The 21750-nt window shown below is 45.5% G+C and overlaps 1 protein-coding gene across 2 annotated transcripts in view; it reads right to left on the reverse strand.

Moving 5' to 3' along the window:
* Window positions 1-2066: 2066 nt before the first annotated feature.
* MED23 (mediator complex subunit 23) overlaps window positions 2067-21750 on the reverse strand; it is a 226154-nt gene continuing 206470 nt past the window's right edge. For both annotated transcript variants that reach the window (XM_063917304.1, XM_063917305.1), the window contains 4 exons: window positions 14379-14593; window positions 12282-12402; window positions 4000-4131; window positions 2067-2365 (listed from right to left, as the gene is read on the reverse strand). In XM_063917304.1, coding sequence (XP_063773374.1) covers window positions 2192-2365; window positions 4000-4131; window positions 12282-12402; window positions 14379-14593 — 642 coding nt within the window. In that variant the 3' untranslated portion in view covers window positions 2067-2191. The remainder of the gene's footprint in view (window positions 2366-3999; window positions 4132-12281; window positions 12403-14378; window positions 14594-21750) is intronic.

The following is a 21750-nucleotide window of genomic DNA, read 5'->3' on the forward strand; positions in this document are numbered from 1 at the left end:
CACATTTTGCCCAAGCAGCTGCTGTTGAAGCAGACAGGTGTGGCCATGAATTTTTGCCACATCCCCCTTATTTGCCTGATCTTGCACCCAATAACTTCTTTCTCTTCCCTGAGATGAAGAAGCCACTTTAGGGTAGTAGAATTAACACCACAAATGATGCCATTCTGGAAGTGGAATAGTGGTTCTCCAGGGAATCGCAGGACTTCTATAGTGATGGGTTGCGGAAGGTCTAGAAATGCTGGCAGAAATGTTTGGCTCTGCAAGGCGACTATGTGGAGAAGACTTCAGTTCAACCTGACACATTTAATTTTCTATCACATTCTGTTCATGGTGATAATTGAAACTGTAGGACACCCCCTTGTATATAATGTGCATCATTTACAGTTCTCTCTCTCTCTGGTGTTAAAGCAACGACTCTTTCACGCCCTCTGCTTGCTAATAAGGTTACTGCTAGGTAGACAATCCACGGTACCATACTGTATATTGAGGTGGGTCTATGACCGAGCTGATACAGCACTGCCTAACATAGAAGACTGTATGCACCGCTCACCCAGTACCATCCCCTTCTCCTACACATCAAGTTATTTACAACACTCCCTAGCAAGCTCTCTTCTCCACAGAATTACTATGTGCGTGCAGGCATAGGAAGATGAGAACATGCAAGTGATTGCTGGAAGGAGAAGGGTATTGTCAGCTCTGAAATTAACCAGGCTCAATATATAGTTCTAAGAAACATTATTAGACTAATGAGGTTTTGGAAGATAGGTGTTGAAAGAGAAAGTACATATTCCTGGAAGCAGAGCAGAATCATCGTAATGTATATTATACACACAGGATTACATTAAAATAACAATTAGCCGGCCCACACATTAGAACATCTCATTTTAATTTCGGTATCATGCAACTCCTTTAACAAGTTTGTACTTTTTAAAAAATATTACCCCTTGTTGCAGAGATATTTAGATGTTTTTCCACAAAATAGAAAAAAAGTGGAAAAATAAATCAATATTGGTGTCTAGTTATCATTCAAACAATGAACAAATGAAAACAGATGTATTAACCTGGAGCAGGCATAAGGAAGTGATAAACCAGTGGTAAGTGCAAGGTGATAAATGCACCAGCCAATCAGCTCCAATATGTAAATGAAACAGTTAGGAGCTGATTGGCTGGTGCGTTTATCACCTTGCACTTATCACTGGTTTATAACTTCCTTATGCCGTCTCCAGGCTTAATACATCTGCCCCAGTGTCTTATACCTCTGGTGCAGGACTGACCAAACCGGTCCTTGAGATCTACCAACAGTTCATGTTTTCCAGGCCTCCTGGAGATCTGTGGAATTGTCAGTTAGAAATTAATGCAGCACATCTTAATTAGTAATGACTACACCTGTGCACCAGCTAGGTGGTCTGGAAAATGTGAACTGTTGGTAGATCTCGAGGACTGGTTTGACCAGCTCTGCTCTAGAGTAAAGACCACAGGTATGTTTATAGTAACTTATATACAGGCAGATTCAGCAATATGCTTTATATATGTACCTACCAGTAGGTATCCCAGTACTACTTTCATGTTTGTACACATCACACAACTCCAGTACTTATGTATTCCTGTCACTGCAGAAGGTAAAAGGTTTGCGTAGTTTTCAAAAAAGCAGGAAAAAGAATCCTGCTTATGTTGCAGATGTCATTCATGGTCAGATAAAAGGCCTGACAGACATTTGAACTGACAGCCTGACACCTAGTACATATTGTGTCCATGCACGGTGAGAAAGCTTCCACTGCATATGGCCACAATATCTGGGTTCTTCCCTGGGAGAGGAGACACTTTCCCGTTCCTGTGCAAATACACAGCACAATTATCTGGCCAATCCACCGTTATCACCCAGATAACTATATAATGTATAATCAGCATTAGAATAACAAAATCAGTTCAAGATATTCTGCAAGGGAATATATGACTATCATCACCATTTTCAAAACATTTGAAAGTCTTTTATGTGTACAAGAAGTCTCAATATGTGAGCAGCTCTTTTAAAGAACCTAAAATGATAAAATAAAAAAAGATAGATCACCACTATTGACTTATTTAATCAGCCTTTAAATGCAAAAAGAATAAATGTTTTCAAATGCTGACAAAGTTCTTCTAAGCAATGACCTTAGTCAAAAGGAAAGATGCGACCTGCTGTTGGCATCTGTCACTGTGCGGCAGGAAGAGGAACATTAACATGCACCTGGCTGGTCTGTGGGGCTGGAGAGCCAGTATTCATCGGTGGTGGAGGTGCAGGGGCAGTCTCCTGTTTGCTAATGTGCGTTATGAAACGCAAGCGAAGTTTTAATGCTGGTCGTAGGTTGAAGATAATCTTTTCAGCCTGGAAAGAAAAGAGGGTAATTTATTTTCCAGTCATCAGGTCACAATCAAGCATTTATTTGCAGCTATACTGACAAAGCTAATGACCAGGGTAAAGGAGGCATATAGAAACACCGAAGTGTTTGACATTAAAACGTTCACAAGTATTCCTTCTGTGATTCTACAGCAGACCTTGGCCTTCCATAAAAATATCATTGTTTTTTTATTTATTACTGCTCATCCTGCTGTCTGTATATTTATTCTAATGCTGCGTCTCATTTTCAGTCAACTGAGATGCCCACTAGCAGCCCCTTAAGATTTCTGCCACTGCGTGTATCTAAACGCACCATCCAAACCTGCACCAGCTCTATGGCAGGTGCAGTTTCACAGTCTGGGTATGGCCTCCTGTGTGAGTGGCTGAGCTTTTCTGAGTATGGCCTGATGCGTGAGTGGCCGCGCATCTCTGAGTATGGCCTCCTGTGTGACTGGGCGACTCTGAGAAAATCAGATTTCAACATCACGCCCGTCTCGGCTTCGCCACCCCTATAACATCCCACTAAAATACTCAGAACCTGCATGCTGCGTCTCATTGTGCAGACAATCTGGATGTATGTACTGTGCAACTCATATGCAAATGCAGACAGAAAACACCGTCCATTTTTGTGCAACATTAACACTGCGTCTACCTCTGAATCAGGTCCTTTCAGGTGAGGCCCTGGAAAACTATTCTTATTATGGATAACTACAAATTACAATCAAACCTAATCTTCCCCTTGTTTCATCATTGCCTGAAATGACAGTGATTTTCCTCCGGTAAAGCCAAACATTTCTGATAGACACTCAAATTCAAAGGTTATTACAACAATCTTTAAACTCCTACATTTCTCACTTGAGAACCATAAAATATTAGGCCACCATAGAAGTGCAATCATTGTATATAGATGTAACCATCGTGGCTACATCTGTGGCGGACAGGCACTCTCGGTATGGCTAGGCGCGCCCGTGCCTAGCTGCGTTTTTAGCGGCCCCATTCATTGCGCCTTAGACGTGCACGCGGTCGCTCCACTTCGCCGAGATGTAGCCACGATGAGTGTGGCTATATCTGTACATCTATTAGTAATGAGCAAGGAATAAAAGCATGTCAAGGGTTCTTGAATGAGAGCTAACAAGAACAGACACATCTCTACCCTTGTTTTGATTTATACTTAAATCGTAATTACTTTAAATTCATGGACACATTTACAAATTTACAATGAGTCAGGATAGAAATTATTCCCAGACAAAAGGCAAAGGGAAAAGGATTTCTGCTCACTCTAGTTCAGGACTGCTTGCACAGAGGCCAATAGCACCAAAGCTTTCTAGCGCAAGATTCAAAACAGTGATCGAAAATCACCTTATAGAACATCAGATAAGCCCACTTTTGTGCTACAGTACATACTTGTGGTGTAAAGTATTATTTAAGAGTGCTCGTCAGAGTCCAAGGCAAGCTTTATTTAGTACACAATGTCTAAAATGCTATACATTTTGATAACAACTTGACCAGTTCTACTATTATCATAATAACAAAATGTATATAGTCCTCATTCAAACAATATAGGTACTGTACTATATGTAAGAATGGCAGCAGTACTCTAGGTAAAACAAAATTTCACTTACTTGGTCTTTTATGCTGTCTCCTGTAAACATATATTTCATATTGTAAAGGAAGTCACAGATCGGATCCATAAAATTCAGGTGGGTGCTGCACTGATCTACATTCAGTAACATCTCGTAGAATGCCACACCTATCTACAGTATGACAAAGTAAATATTGTTAGTATGGAATGGCTAGAACGAATGTCCGAAAATATATACATTTTCATATTATACAAATGAAACAAAGTAATAACTTTGGTAGCCAATGTTTAATAGGCAATAAGACTGAATTCTTTATTAGGGAACACTTAGAATCATTCCACACAAAAAATAAGAATTTACTTACCGATAATTCTATTTCTCGTAGTCCGTAGTGGATGCTGGGAACTCCGTAAGGACCATGGGGAATAGCGGCTCCGCAGGAGTCTGGGCACATCTAAAGAAAGCTTTAGGATCACCTGGTGTGCACTGGCTCCTCCCCCTATGACCCTCCTCCAAGCCTCAGTTAGGATACTGTGCCCGGACGAGCGTACACAATAAGGAAGGATTTTGAATCCCGGGTAAGACTCATACCAGCCACACCAATCACACTGTACAACTTGTGATCTGAACCCAGTTAACAGCATGATAATAGAGGAGCCTCTAGAAAAGATGGCTCACTACAGCAATAACCCGAATTTTTTGGTAACAATAATTATGTACCAGTATTGCAGACAATCCGCACTTGGGATGGGCGCCCAGCATCCACTACGGACTACGAGAAATAGAATTATCGGTAAGTAAATTCTTATTTTCTCTGACGTCCTAGTGGATGCTGGGAACTCCGTAAGGACCATGGGGATTATACCAAAGCTCCCAAAACGGGCGGGAGAGTGCGGATGACTCTGCAGCACCCAATGAGAGAACTCCCGGTCCTCCTCAGCCAGGGTATCAAATTTGTAGAATTTTACAAACGTATTTGCTCCTGACCAAGTAACTGCTCGGCAAAGTTGTAAAACCGAGACCCCTTGGCAGCTGCCCAAGATGAGCCCACCTTCCTTGTGGAGTGGGCATTTACAGATTTTTGGCTGTGGCAGGCCTGCCACAGAATGTGCAAGCTGAATTGTACTACAAATCCAACGAGCAATAGTCTGCTTAGAAGCAGGAGCACCCAGCTAGTTGGGTGCATACAGGATAAACAGTAAGTCAGATTTCCTGACTCCAGCCGTCCTGGAAACATATATTTTCCGGGTCCTGACAACGTCTAGCAACTTGGAGTCCCCCAAGTCCCTAGTAGCCGCAGGCACCACAATAGGTTTGGTTCAGGTGAACGCTGAAAACACCTTAGGGAGATACTGAGGACGAGTCCTCAATTCCGCCCTGTCCGAATGGAAACTCAGATAAGGGCTTTTACAGGATAAAGCCACCAATTTTGACACGCGCCTGGCCCAGGCCATAGCCAACAGCATGACCACTTTTTCTGTGAGATATTTTAACTCCACAGATTTAAGTGGGTCAAACCAATGTGACTTTTGGAACCCAAAACCACCTTGAGATCCCAAAGTGCCACTGAAGGCACAAAAGGAGTCTGTATATGCAGTACCCCTTTAACAAACGTCTGAACTTCAGGGACTGAAGTTAGTTCTTTTTTTTTGGAAGAAAATCGACAGAGCCGAAATTTGAACCTTAATGGACCCCAATTTCAGGCCCATAGATACTCCTGTTTGCAGGAAATGTAGGAATCGACCCAGTTGAATTTCCTCCGTCGAGCCTTACTGGCCTCGCACCACGCAACATATTTTCGCCAAATGCGGTGATAATGTTTTTCGGTTACATCCTTCCCGGCCTTGATCAGGATAGGGATGACTTCATCCGGAATGCCTTTTTTCTTCAGGATCCGGCGTTCAACCGCCATGCCGTCAACGCAGCCGCGGCAAGTCTTGGAACAGACAAGGTCCCCGCTGAAGCAGGTCCCTTCTTAGAGGTAGAGGCCACGGATCCTCCGTGAGCATCTCTTGAAGTTCCGGTTACCAAGTCCTTCTTGGCCAATCCGGAGCCACTAATATAATGCTTACTCCTCTCCATCTTATCAATCTCAGTACCTTGGGTATGAGAGGCAGAGGAGGGAACCCATACACTGATTGGTACACCCACGGTGTTACCAGAGCATCTACAGCTATTGCCTGAGGGTCCCTTGACCTGGTGCAATACCTGTCGAGTTTTTCCCAACGGTTTATAATCATGTGGAAGACTTCTGGGTGAAGTCCCTACTCTCCCGGGTGGAGGTCGTGCTGAGGAAATCTGCTTCCCAGTTGTCCACTCCCGGAATGAAAACTGCTGACAGTGCTATCACATGGTTTTTCGCCCAGCGAAGAATCCTTGCAGCTTCTGCCATTGCCCTCCTGCTTCTTGTGGCACCCTGTCTGTTTACGTGGGTGACTGCCGTAATGTTGTCCGACTGGAACAACACCGGCTGACCTTGAAGCAGAGGTCTTGCTAAGCTTAGAGCATTGTAAATGGCCCTTAGCTTCAGGATAATTATGTGAAGTGATGTCTCCAGGCTTGACCATAAGCCCTGGATATTCCTTCCCTGTGTGACTGCTCCCCAGCCTCGCAGGCTGGCATCCGTGGTCACCAGGATCCAGTCCTGAATGCCGAATCTGCGGCCCTCTAGAAGATGAGCACTCTGCAACCACCACAGGAGGGATACCCTTGTCCCTGGTGACAGGGTTATCCGCTGATGCATCTGAAGATGCGACCCGGACCATTTGTCCAGTAGGTTCCACTGGAAAGTCTTGCGTGGAATCTGCCGAATGGGATTGCTTCGTAGGAAGCCACCATTTTTACCCAGAACCCTTGTGCATTTATGCACTGAGACTTGGTTTTGTTTTTAGGAGGTTCCTGACTAGCTCGGATAACTCCCTGGCTTTTTCCTCCGGGAGAAACACCTTCTTTCTGGACTGTGTCCAGGATCATCCCTAGGAACAGAAGACAAGTCGTCGGAACCAGCTGCGAATCTGGAATATTGAGAATCCAATCGTGCTGCCGCAACACTACCTGAGATAGTGCTACACCGATCTCCAACTGTTCCCTGGATCTTACCCTTATCAGGGAATCGTCCAAGTAAAGGATAACTAAAAATTCCCTTCCTTTGAAGGAATATCATCATTTCAGTCATTACTTCAGTAAAGACCCGGGGTGCCGTGGACCCTCCCTACGGCAGCGTCTGAACTGATAGTGACAGTTCTGTACCATAACCTGAGATACCCTTGGTGAGAAGGGTAAATTTTGACATGAAGGTAAGCATCCTTGATGTCCCGAGACATCATGTAGTCCCCTTCTTCCAGGTTTGCAATCACTGCTCTGAGTGACTCAATTTTGAATTTGAACCTCTGTATGTAAGTGTTCAAAGATTTTAGATTTTAAAATCGGTCTTACCGCGCCGTCTGGCTTCGGTACCACAATAGTGTGGAATAATACCCCGTTCCCTGTTGCAGGAGGGGTACCTTAATTATCACCTGCTGGGAATACAGCTTGTGAATGGCTTCCAAAACTGCCTCCCTGTCAGTGGGAGACGTCGGTAAAACAGACTTTTTGGAAACGGCGAGGGGAATACGTCTCGAATTCCAATTTTGTACCCCTGAGATAACACCTGAAGGATCCCGGGGTCTACTTGCGAGTGAGCCCACTGCGCACTGAAATTCACTGAGAACGGGCCCCCACCGTGTCTGAACTTGTAAAGCCCTAGCGTCATACTGAGGGCTTGGCAGAGGCGGAAAAGGGTTTCTGTTCCTGGGAACTGGCTGATCTCTGCAGCCATTTTCCTCTCCCTCTGTCACGAGCAGAAAAGAGGAACCCTTTTATCCGCTTGCCAACCAGGACTGCGCCTGATAATACGGCGTCTTATTTTGAGAGGCGACCTAGGGTACATCCCCTTCTTTTAAGGCAATACTTCCAAATGCCGTTTGGAATCCCTGACCACTTTACTGGTAGAATACAACGCACTTATACTTGATGCCAGTCGGCAAATATTCCGCTGTGCATCATGCATATATAGAAATGCATCTTTTAATTGCTCTATAGGCAATAATATACTGTCCTTATCTAGGATATCAATATTTCCAGTCAGGGAATCCGACCACGCCAACCCAGCACTGCACATCCAGGCTGAGGCGATTGCTGGTCGCAGTATAACACTAGTATGTGTGTAAATACATTTTAGGATACCCTCCTGCTTTTTATTAGCAGGATCCTTAAGGGCGGCCATCTCAAGAGAGGGTAGAGCCCTTGTTCTTACAAGCGTGTGAGCGCCTTATCCCCTGTAGGGGGTGTTTCCCAACGCACCCTAACCTCTGGCGGGAAAAGGTATACTGCCAATAACTTTTTAGAATTATCAATTGTTATCGGGGGGAAACCCACGCATCATCACACACCTCATTTTATTTTTCAGATTTAGGAAAACTACAGGAAGTTTTTCCTCATCAAACATAATACCCCTTTTTTTTGGTGGTATTCATATTATCAGAAAAGTGTAAACATTTTCCATTGCATCAATCATGCAATGAGTGGCCCTATTGGAAATCACGGTTGTCTCTTCACCGTCGACACAGGAGTCAGTATCCGTGTCGGCGTCTGTATCTGAGGTAACGGGCGCTTTAGAGCCCCTGTATGAGACGTCTGGACATGCACAAGCGGAGTAGCCGGCTGTCTCATGTCAACCACTGTCTTTTATACAAAGCTGACACTGTCACGCAATTTCAACAGTACATCCACTCAGGTGTCGACCCCCTAGGGGGTGACAACACTATTACAGACACTCTACTCCGTCTCCACATCATTTTTCTCCTCATACATGTCGACACAAACGTACCGACACACAGCACACACACAGGGAATGCTCTGATAGAGGACAGGACCCACTAGCCCTTTGGGGAGACAGAGGGAGAGTTTGCCAGCACACACCAGAGCGCTATATATATATATATATATATATATATATATATATATATATATAGGGATAACCTTATATAAGTGTTTTTCCCTTTATAGCTGCTGTATTGTTTATACTGCGCCTAGTTTGTGCCCCCCTCTCTTTTTTAACCCCTTTCTGTAGTGTAGTGACTGCAGGGGAGAGCCAGGGAGCTTCCCTCCAACTGAGCTGTGAGGGAAAATGGCGCCAGTGTGCTGAGGAGATAGGCTCCGCCCCTTTCTCTGCGTCCTTATCATCCGTTTTTCTGTATGTTTTGGCAGGGGTTAAATGCATCCATATAGCCCAGGAGTTATATGGGATGCATTTATTTTAGCCATATAAGGTTTTTATCGATTTATTGCGTCTCAGGGCGCTGCCCCCCCAGCGCCCTGCACCCTCAGTGACCGGAGTGTGAAGTGTGCTGAGAGCAATGGCGCACAGCTGCGGTGCTGTGCGCTACCTTATCTGAAGACAGGATCGTCTTCTGCCGCCGATTTCACCGGACCTCTTCGCTCTTCTGGCTCTGTAAGGGGGCCGGCGGCGCGGCTCCGGGACCCATCCAGGCTGAACCTGTGATCGTCCCTCTGGAGCTAATGTCCAGTAGCCTAAGAAACCCGATCCACTCTGCACGCAGGTGAGTCCGTTTCTTCTCCCCTTAGTCCCACGATGCAGTGAGCCTGTTGCCAGCAGGTCTCACTGAAAATAATAAACCTAAACTAAAACTTTCACAAAGAGCTCAGGAGAGCCCCTAGTGTGCACCCTTCTCGTCGGGCACAGAAATCTAACTGGGGCTTGGAGGAGGGTCATAGGGGGAGGAGCCAGTGCACACCAGGTGATCCTAAAGCTTTCTTTAGATGTGCCCAGACTCCTGCGGAGCCGCTATTCCCCATGGTCCTTACGGAGTTCCCAGCATCCACTAGGACGTCAGAGAAATGGGCTCTTTCTTTACATTCATTTTGCAACAAAAAGTAGGACACAAACACACTGGCATATAAAAGAAAGACCTCAAACACAGTGGGGACTATTCATTTGCTAACAATCCAATTCAGTATACATTGCACCCCATCATTGTCACTGTGTGTGTGTGCGCCAACAAGCATATACTTTTTTTTGTGCATCTATTTTAAAGAAGACTCCTTTTGGAATTTTCCCATGGTGTACGGTAGTTCAGTTTTTCTCAAACTTTATTTAGGGGTGACACACTGAAGAGTGACATCCACATGTGACTCAAAAGCAGTGATGTCAGGGGCTGGGGAGGCACTGGCAGCTAAACCCCCTCCCCCCCATTGAGGAAAAAAAAAAAAAAAAAAAGTGTAGTCCACCCACACATCACTAAAACCAGCACCAGGCAGAACCAGCCAGGGGGCATAATGCCATAGCAGGGGAGACACTCAGTGTGGGGTCCCCCTGCCATGCCATTAAAGTGCCCCCCAAGCCAGTCAGCCCAGGGCTGGAATTCCTCGGAAAGCAGGGCCCCCAATAAATTAAAATGGGGTCCCCCTTCACGAACAACAACAACCAGCACTGGTTGCAGCTGAAGCGCATTTTTTAAACTGGTACCGCTCCGCTGCCAAACTCTGCAGAATGGCAGGCAGGGATCTCGGATCCCTGCCTGTCGAGTCCCGCCGCCCGCACCTCCACAGCATCCCCCTGCCCGCACCTCTGCCGAGCCCACCAAGTGATGACAGCGGATCCAGTGACGGATCAGATGGCCAATCATTGTGGCGTGCTTTCATGGGTTGAAAGCACATCCCTGTATGAAAGTGGCACCTCTAATGGTGCCGCTTTTCTATGTAATTTCAATGGGCTTTTACTGCCCATGGCTTAGCCGCCCGCCCCCCCCCCCCCCCCCACCCACCCACCCCCGTTCACACACCTTTCCCATTCACAATGGGAGGCACCACGATCGGTGCCTCCCAACTCCATTTTACACCGTGATAATGATTAGAATAATATAAAGGAGATACTTATGACACAGAATGTGTGTCATAAGTATCTTCTTTGTATTATCTTAATCATTAATGACAGGGGAGGCACTGCCTCCCCTAACTGCACGTCCCTGCTCAAAAGATTTAAGATCTGAAAAAAGTAAATGAACCTTATTGTACCTAAAGCAGATAGTGGGGTGAAGAAATTTTTTGAAAAAAATTGCAGAGTCCAACAGGACGCATTCCAGCCAATTTGCAGAGCAAAGCGCAAGGGGAGAAGCGTGCTCTTTCCCGCTCTCTCCCTGCTCCACTGAATACTGAGCAGACTTGTTAAAGCATAGTCCCATTTGTCCCTTGGCTTCTTCTGCATAAGTAAGGAGCTGGGAGCAGACAGGCAGCCACAGCAGCACAGACGTCTCAGCATCATGACATCTGTGATGTGGGTAAATGTATTACCTGTCGTTATGGTGGTGAAGTGGTATCAGCGCACGTTATGTGCGCTATACCGCTTCTCTCCCATGTATGATTACAGCGGTGTCTGCAGGGTGACAGGGGCGGTATGTGCCCCTGTCTTTATCGGCGCTGCTATCTAAAAGATAGCAGGCTGACAAGTGTGGGCAATGTATGAACTGTCAGCACCGCTGGCCGTTTTCGACAGCTGCAGGTGGTGATGTCCATAGACCACAGCAGGGACAGAGCTGTTCCTGGCTGTGGCGGGTGACGGCTCTTGAGTGCGCAGGGTATCTCGTGTGAGTAGTGAGATCCTGTGTAGGTGCACTGGAGCCAGACGTAACAGGGAGACACAGCGCTTCAGCACTAAGTGCTTGGGGGACATTGCCGGAGGAGGGAGCTTTCGCTCCCCCGCTTTGGCAGACAAGATGTTAGTACATCTTGTCTATGTCCCTTCCTGGTTCGCCTCGGTAATGAGGCGAAGCAGGAAGTGGGATCGTGCCGCTATAATACATTTACCCCATGGAGAGGAGTCGTAGCAGGCAGCTGCAGACTCAGTAGGATGGGATAAGAAGAAGAAATAAAGAGTAAAGGAGTCATAGGGGCCATAAGCTACAATGGTTAAAGCGAAATGGGGGGGGGGGGGGGGGGAAGGGGTATTTGGCATGTAAAGAACCACTGGGAGTACAATAAGGGCACAGTAAGGTTAATTTACATTTATTTTTTCATACCTTTCAAATTTTGTGTCACAAATGTCAATATCTCTCTTCATTGTGTCATGGCAGAAAAAAGGTTTGAGAACCACTGGACTAAACCATGGGGAACTTATGAAGGCACAAGAAGAGCCAATTATTTTCAAAAGTCTCAGTTATCATTAATGTAAAAATTTTATTTATGTAAACATCTAAAGTTTACTTAAATTTAAGCTTAGACAAGAACATGAAAAATTTGCTGAAAAGCTTAAGTTCCTCTGTTACCTCTATCATGCATCTTGTCCGTTCTTGCTGAAAGCGTTGCAGGAATGGTCCTACCAAATGGTAAACATAGAGTAACTGATACTCTGTTTTTACTATGGGAATGAGAACTTCAGGGAGGAACCTGTAAAAACATGGCCAGTTATTACACAGACATAATTGGATACAGTTGCAAGAAAAGTATGTGAACCCTTTGGAATTTCCTGGATTTGTGCATAAATTTGTCATAAAATGTGTTGATCTTCATCTAAGTCACAACAATGGACAAACACAGTCTGCTGAAACTAATACCACACAAACAATTATATGTTCTCATGTTTTTATTGAACACACCATGTAAACATTCACAGTGCAGGGTGGACAAAGTATGTGAACCCTTGGATTTAATAACTGGTTGACCCTCCTTTGGCAGCAATAACCTCAACCAAACGTTTCCTATAGTTGCATATCAGACCTGCACAATGGTCAGGGGGAATTTTGGACCATTCCTCTTTACAAAACTATTTCAGTTCAGGAATATTCTTGGGTTGTCTGGTGTGAATCGCTCTCTTGAGGTCATGCCACAGCATCTCAATTAAGGGCAGGACCCTGACTGGGCCACTCCAGAAGGCGTATTTTCTTCTGTTGAAGCCATTCTGTTGATCTACTTCTGTGCTTTGGGTCGTTGTCCTGTTGCATCACCCATCTACTGTTGAGCTTCAATTGGTGGACAGATGGCCTTAAGTTCTCCTGCAAAATGTATTGATAAACTTGGGAATTAATTTTTCCGTCGATGATAGCAATTTGTCCAGGCCCTGAGGCAGCAAAACAGCCCCAAACCATGATGCCCCCTCCACCATACTTCACAGTTGGGATGAGGTTTTGATGTTGGTGTGCTGTGCCTTTTTTTCTCCATACGTAGTGTTGCGTGTTCCTTCCAAACAACTCAACTTTGGTTTCAGCTGCCCACAGAATATTTTGCCAGTAGTGCTGTGGAGCATTCAGGTGCTCTTTTACAAATTTCAAACGTGTAGCAATGTTTGTTTTTGGACAGCAGTGGCTTCCTCCGTGGTATCTTCCCATGAACTCCATTCTTGTTCAGTGTTTTACATATGGTAGATTCGTCAACAGAGATGTTAGCATGTGCATTTCTGTAAGTCTTTAGCCGACACTCTAGGATTCTTCTTCACCTTACTGAGCACTCTGCGCTGTGCTCTTGCAGTCATATTTACAGGACGCCCACTCCTAGGGAGAGTAGCAACAGTGCTGAACGTTCCCCATTTATAGACAATTTGTCTTACCGTGGACTGATGATCATCAAGGCTTTTAGAGATACTTTTGTAACCCTTTCCAGCTTTATGCAAGTCAACAATTCTTAATCGTAGGTCTTCTGAAAAGCTCTTTTCTGCGAGGCATGGTTCCCATCAGGCAATGCTTCTTGAGAATTGCAAACTCAAAATTGGTGTGTGTTTTATATAGGGCAGGGAAGCTTTAACTAACACCTCCAATCTCGTCTCATTGATTGGACTACAGGTTGGCTGACTCCTGACTCAAATTAGCTCTTGGAGAAGTCATTAGCCTAGGGGTTCACATACTTTGTCCACCCTGCACTGTGAATGTTTACATGGTGTGTTCGATAAACACATGAGAACATATAATTGTTTGTGTGGTATTAGTTTCAGCAGACTGTGTTTGTCTATTGTTGTGACTTAGATGAAGATCAGAACACATTTTATGACCAATTTATGCACAAATCCAGGAAATTCCAAAGGGTTCACATACTTTTTCTTGCAACTGTATGTATAAAAAAATAAAATAAAAGTCAAATAGAAAAGAAAGAAAGAAAGAAAGAAAGAAAGAAAGAAAGAAAGAAAGAAAGAAAGAAAGAAAGAAAGAAAGAAAGAAAGAAAGAAAGAAAGAAAGAAAGAAAGAAAGAAAGAAAGAAAGAAAGAAAGAAAGAAAACTTGAAAATTAGAACTGTCCAGATGGAGTTTTGGTGCCTCAAGCATTTCCCCACAAAATCCATTACCAATTAAAAAGACTTTCATAGTTAGAACCTGTAAAACAAGCAGTATTTATAGTATACCCAGGCTAAATACAATGTATAGTTGGTGTACATACTTTGGGATGAGAGAGAGTTGCCCAATGCTTGAATGGTGCCACACAGCATGTGCCAGAGCCAGTGTGTAACTGCAGTTCATCTCTGAGTACGCCTTGTGACACGCTGCAAAGTCAAACAGCTGGAAAGGGTAGCCAACCCATTCTGTCTCTGATGTAAGACTTGGACTGTTCAGCACACTAACAATGCGATCATGGAGTACTATCCAATAAGGTTCCTAAAAATAATACAACCAAGATATGGCTTACAATTTCTAGCAATACAACCGGTTTAGGAGTAAAGCAACAAACATATAGAGTACTACAGATAAAACAAAGTCTAAGGGCACCAAAGAACAAGCTTACCAAAACAGTATACTCGTACCTGCATACACATGTGCCAATGCGGGCAGTGGCAGCATGGCCCTTGCTAGCAACATACACTGACAGCCCTGCATGTAGCTGATGACACGCGGGAACGTGCATAGTCAGCGACATAGTGGGTACACACTAGACAATGTACATGATAGGTTTGTCCGATCCATCGGATCAGAATACATATTGTCTAGTGTGTACACAGCTTTATGTGATTTAGCCAGTGAGACTAAACATTGTTTTTTTAATAAGAATTTGACAAAGTTTCAGAAACAAAAAGTGCATATTATAGATTTTAAACTTCTTATGGTCATTACAATGACATGACTACAAGAGTCGCAGCTTGACAAACCCAGAATTACAAAATGACCCACAGCAGACAGTACAAGCTAATCTGTGCAGTATCTAGTCTGAAGGTCTAGTCAATAGGTCGACCACTAATGGTAAATATGCATTAGGTTGACAGGGTCAAAAAGTCGACATGATAATGGCCGACACTTAAAAAAAAAAAAATCAACTTTTTCATACTTTACCATCTACATGGACTACAATTGGGAATAGTAACATGTGTAACACTTCGTTAGAGAAGCGAGGCACCTTGCCCGAAGCCCAAGCAAGGGAATGTGGTACACTAATGTGGCTTGTTTGTGGAAAAATGTGACAAACCCCCCCCCCCCCCAAAAAAAACAAAAACAAATCTCAACGTTTTTTGTGTCGACCATTTCCATGTCAAACTTTTGTACACATATGTCGACCACATCCTAATGCATGTCTACCATTAGTGGTAGACCTACTGACTGTAGACATTTTTAGTGTAGATCTAATAAGGCACACCCAATCTGTACATACATAAAACTTATCCTTTCTTACTCTACCGAAAAATTTTTGTAAAATTTTCTAAGCTCCTGGGAGAATAGATGCATTGGGACTGCAATGATGCAAACTGTGCACCACCTCACTCTCCCCAGATCACAAGCAGCAAAAATAGGTCAGTATGATGCAACTACTATTTATTTTTTCAAACTGAAGAGATTTCCCCCCAAAACTGCTGTTAGAAATCTAATTTATTAAGGAAGAAAATTTAATTTTGTGCAACACGCACGTGTATAGAGTGACTGTATTTGCAATACCCATTGGTCTACATCTATCCTGTCAATGGTTAATTTCACAGCAAGATAATGACATAATCCATCTCTCTTTCCGTACAATATTTGATTCCCATTGTAGAAAAAATGGCAAAAGCATGTTTGGCGGTTAGATCTGCAAAAGATGGCTACTTTTTATGTCACAAAATTAGATTTCAATCTCCAGTGGTTTATTTCGTCTATGCTGTAATGCATTTCATTTAAAATCTTTAGTACATTTTATTAAATGGGGTGAATTTCAATAAAGACTGGGAAAATGGGCCCCACCCCACTTACTCTGATTATAGCTACAGCTATCAGTGGGAGCTAAAATAGGATTTTAATTACCTACCGGTAAATCATTTTCTCGTAGTCGTTAGAGGATGCTGGGGTCCACATTAGTAGCATGGGGTATAGACGGGTCCACTAGGAGCCACTGGCACTTTAAGAGTTTAACAGTGTGGGCTGGCTCATCCCTCTATGCCCCGTACTACCAGACTCGGTCTAGAAACTGTGCCCGAGGAGACGGACAACTTTGAGAGAAGGAATTTACACAGATAATGGCGAGATTCACACCAGCTCACACAACAAGGCAAACCAAACTAACTAGCTTAAAAAATTCAGCAACAGCTGAATAACATCAAGTAACAACGCAGTACTTAACAAAGAACAAAGCAGTACTGACCAAGTAACCACTGAAGGATAACGAAGCGCTGGGCGGGGGCCCAGCATCCTCTACGGACTACGAGAAAAGGATTTACCGGTAGGTAATTAAAATCCTATTTTATCTTACGTCCTAGAGGATGCTAGGGTCCACATTAGTACCATGGGGATGTACCAAAGCTCCCAGAACGGGAGGGAGAGCTTTGGAGGCTCCTGCAGAACTGACTGACTAAACTTGAGGTCCTCAAAGGCCAAAAGTATCGAACCTGTAGAACTTTGTAAAAGAGTTCGACCAAGACCAAGTAGCCGCTCGACAAAGCTGTAAAGCTGATAAACCCGGGGCAGCTGCCCAGGAAGAACCCACTTTACGAGTAGAGTGGTCCTTAACAGATCTTGGACATGGCAATCATGCCGTAGAATACGCATGCTGGATAGTGAACCTGATCCAGCGAGAGATCGTCTGCTTAGAAGCAGGACACCCAATTTTCTTGGGATCATACAGGACAAACTGAGTCCGATTTTCTTTGATGAGCAGTCCTCTTCACATAAATTTTCTGAGCCCTTACAACATCAAAGGACTTCGATGGGATTGAGGAGTCAGTAGCAACTGGCACCACAATATGTTGGTTGATATGAAAAGCCGACACAACCTTTGGAAGGAATTGCTGACGTGTCCGGAGCTCAGCTCTACCTTCATAGAAGATCAAGTAGGGACAAGACAAAGCCCCCAACTCCGACACACGTCTAGCAGAAGCTAAGGCCAACAAAGTGAAAGCCTTCCACGTGGCAAACTTGACTTCAACCTCCTGTAGAGGCTCAAACCAATCCGATTGGAGGACCTGCAGTACCACATTAAGATCCCAGGGAGCCGTAGGCAGCACAGAGGCTGAATGTGCAGAACCCCTTTCAAGAAAGTCTGAACCTCAGGGAGGGAAGCCAGTTGTTTCTGGAAGAAAACCGATAAGGCCGAAATCTGATAAGGCCCATATCCACACCTGCTTGCAGGAAGAGGAGAAACCATCCCAGCTGAAACTCCACCGTAGGAAACTTCTTGGATTCACACCAAGAGACATATTTCTTCCAAATACAATGGTAATGCGTAGACGTAACTCCTTTCCTAGCCTGTATCAGGGTAGGAATGACCTTCTTCGGAATGCCCTTCCGAGCAAGTATCAGGCGCTCAACTTTCATGCCGTCAACATAGCTGCGGTAAGTCTTGATAGGCGAACGGCCCCTGCTGCAGCAGGTCCTCCCAAAGAGGAAGAGGCCTCAGCTCTTCCTGCAAGAGATTCAGAAGGTCCGCATACCAAGCCCGCCTTGGCCGGTCTGGAGCAATGTTGATCGCTTGAACTCTTGTTCTCCTTACGAGCTTTAGAACTCTTGGAATGAGTGGAAGTGGTGGAAACACGTACACCGACTGGAACACCCACGGAGACACCAGGTGTCCACCGCCACTGCTTTTGGGTCTCTTGACCTGGAACAATACCTCCGAAGTTTCTTGTTGAGACGGGAGGCCATCATGTCTATTTGAGGTACACCCCAAAGATTTGTCACCTCCGTGAACACCTCCGGATGGAGTCCCCACTCTCCCGGATGGAGATCGTGTCTGCTGTGGAAGTCCGCTTTCCAGTTGTCTACTCCCAGAATGAAGATTGTCGACAGCACCAGCGCGTGCATTTCTGCCCAGAGGAGGAGCATTTTTACCTCTGACATTGCAGCTGTGCTCTTCGTTCCGCCCTGACGATTTATGTAGGCCACCGTCGTTACACTGTCCGAATGTACTTGAATGGCATGATCTCGCAGAAGATGTGCCGCTTGGAGAAAACCGTTGTACATGGCTCTTAGTTCCAGAATGTTTATTGGAAGACTAGATTCCTGACTTGACCATCTTCCTTGGAAGGTTTCCCCTTGAGTGACTGCGCCCCAACCCCGGAGACTTGCGTACGTGGTTAGAAGGATCCAGTCCTGAATCCCGAACCTGCGGCCCTCCAGAAAGTGAGAGACATCTGCAGCCACCGGAGGAGTGAACTCCTTGCCTCCGGCGACAGACGTATCCTCAGGTGTATATGTAGATGAGACCCCAACCACTTGTCTAGGAGATCCAGTTGGAAGGATCGAGCATGAAATCTCCCGTACTGTAGAGTCTCATAGGAGGCAACCATCTTCCCCAGAACGCGAATGCACTGATGAATCGAAACTCGGACTGGCTTCAGGACATCCCGGACCATTGTTTGAATCACCAACGCTTTTTCCTCCAGTAGAAACACCCTCTGCACTTCCATGTCGAGGATCATCCCCAGGAAAGACAATCTCCTTGTCGACTCCAAATGCGACTTCGGAAGGTTCAGGATCCAACCATGTTCCCTGAGCAGACGAGTCGTGAGAGCAATGGACCGCAACAAGGTCTCCCTGGTCGACGCCTTTATCAGCAGATTGTCCAGATATGGAATTATGGCCCTCATTCAGAGTTGTTCGCTCGCTAGCTGCTTTTAGCAGCAGTGCAAACGCTAAGCCGCCACCCTCTGGGAATGTATCTTAGCAGAAGTGCGAACGAAAGGATTGCAGCGCTGCAACGAAAAAAAAATGTGCAGTTTCAGAGTAGCTGCAGACCTACTCCTACCTTGCGATCACTTCAGACTATTTAGTTCCTGTTTTGATGTCATAAACACGCCCTGCGTTCGGCCAGCCACTCCCTCGTTTCTCCAGCCACTCCTGCATTTTTATCTGGCATGCCTGCGTTTTTACACACACTCCCCGAAGACGGTCAGTTACCACCCAGAAACACCCACTTCCTGTCAATCACTCAACGATCAGCAGCGCGACTGAAAAGCGTCGCTAGAGCTTGTGTAAAACTGCATCGGCTTTTGTGAAAGTACGACGTGCATGCGTAGTGCGCACCATACGCATGCGCAGAAATGCCGATTTTAAGCCTGATCGCTGCGCTGCGAATGGCAGCTAGCGATCAACTCGGAATGACCCCCTATGTTCACTCTGTGTCTGCGGAGGAGAACCATCATCTCCGCCATCACCTTGGTGAACACCCTCGGTGTCGTGGAGAGACCGCATGGCAGTGCCTGAAACGGATAGTGAATGTCTAACAGTGCAAACCTGAGATAAGCCTGGTGTGGCAGCCAAATCGAAATGTGTAGGTAGGCATCCTTGATATCCAGGGATACCAGAAAATCCCCCTCCTCTAGACCTGAGATCACTGCTCTCAGCGACTCCATTTTGAACTTGAACTCCCTCAGATAAGGGTTTAATGATTTCAAGTTCAAAATCGGTCTGACCGAACCATCCGGTTTCGGTAACACGAAAAGGTTCGACTAGTAACCCTTGTTTTGCATATGCAGTGGAACTGTAACGATGACCGCTGACCTTTCCAATTTTTGAATGGCATCCTGTAGGACAGCCCTGTGTCAGTAACTCTGGCAAGCCTGATTTGCAGAATCGATAAGGCGGAAGTTCTTGAAACTCCAGTCTGTACCCCTGGGACACAATATCCTGTACCCAGGGGTCCAGGCCGGACGACAACCAGACGTGGCTGAAACGTCTGAGCCTCGCACCGACCAGCCCGTCCTCCAGGCTGTGCGGTCCACCGTCATGCAAAGGATTTTGAGGAACCAGAAGCAGGCTTCTGGTCCTGGGAGCTTGCAGGTGCAGGCTTTTTGGATTTTGCACACCCACCTCTAAAGAAAGTGGTAGGGGGATTGGACTATTTTGTCTTTGCGGTCCAAAAGGACTGCGTTGTGTATGAAGAAAAGGGTTTCTTCGTAGAAGGTGTAGCTGAGGGAAGAATGGGTGACTTACCCGCGGTTGCCGTGGAAATCCACGCATCCAACGCTTCCCCAGAGTCTGACCTGTGTATGGTAGGTTCTCCACACTTCTCCTGGATTCCTCGTCTGCCAACCATTGGCGTAGCCAGAGTCCCCTGCGAGCTGAGACAGACATGGAAGATATTCGTGCATTCAGCGTACCCAGGTCCTTCATGGATTCCACCATGAACCCCGCAGAATCCTGTATGTTACGTAAAAACAGTTCAATGTCACTTCTATCCATTGTATCTAAGTCTTCTAGTAACGTGCCTGACCACTTTACTATAGTTTTTGAGATCCATGCACAGGCAATAGTAGGTCTTAATGTCACCCCAGAAGCAGTGTACATGGATTTGGGCGTAGTGTCAATCTTACGATCAGCCGGTTCTTTTAACGCGGTAGATCCAGGGACAGGTAAAACCACTTTTTTTTGACAGTCTGGAGACAGAGGCGTCAACTATGGGTGGGTTTTCACATCTTTTTCTTTCCTTCTCCGGGAAGGGAAAAGCAACCGAAACCCTCTTGGGGATCTGGAATTTTTTCTCTGGGGTTTCCCAGGACTTTTCAAATAAAACGTTTAATTCTTTAGACTCAGGGAAGGTTAGCGAGGCTTTCTTATTATCTGTGAAGTAAGCCTCCTCAACCTGCTCAGGTGTTGTGTCAGAAATGTTTAATACATCTCTAATGGCCTCAATCATGAGCTGCACCCTCTTAGCCAGGGATGCTGCCTCCCTTCGCACATCCCCCTCACCGTCAGCCGTGTCAGAGTTGGTATCAGTGTCATCTTGCATAATCTGTGCAAACGTTTCTGTGGTTATATGCCATGGGATTTTGAAGGAATAGGAACAGAACCTGACCAAACTGCCACAGACTTCTTTAAAACCTGAGTTTCAGTCTCAGTATGAGCTACCCTAGTAGAGATCTGAGAGATCATTCCCTTAAAAGAGGTCAACCACTCAGGCTCAGTAATAGGGATCCGAGAAAAGACATTACATTCCTGTGTACATGGAATGGACTCCTCTGGAGAAGAAATGTCCTCTGCAGCATAAGACACAGAGTCCCTAGACATGGCTATGTGAGAAAACAAACACCCACACACAGGAAAATGTCAGACACAGTTTCCCTCCCAAGAATGCCACAGAGAAGCACAGAGCTTGGAGCCAGCACACACACAGCGCTACCCTAGGTAGATATAATACAACTACCTGGCTGACTGTGTACCTTAATAGACTACACAGTAATTTCACAGCCCCTCCCCCCCCCCTCCCCTTCTACAACCCCTTGGTGCCGCACAGGATAGCTGGAGTTGCTTGGAGGGACAGCTCTCCCTGTCGGCGTCTCTGTACTGGATCTGCAGGCAGGATAATGGCGCTGAACGCTGCTGGGTCCACTCTGAGAAGCTCCGCCCCTTTAACATGGCAC

Source organism: Pseudophryne corroboree, chromosome 4 (assembly GCF_028390025.1).
Source record: "Pseudophryne corroboree isolate aPseCor3 chromosome 4, aPseCor3.hap2, whole genome shotgun sequence".
NCBI lineage: Eukaryota > Metazoa > Chordata > Amphibia > Anura > Myobatrachidae > Pseudophryne > Pseudophryne corroboree.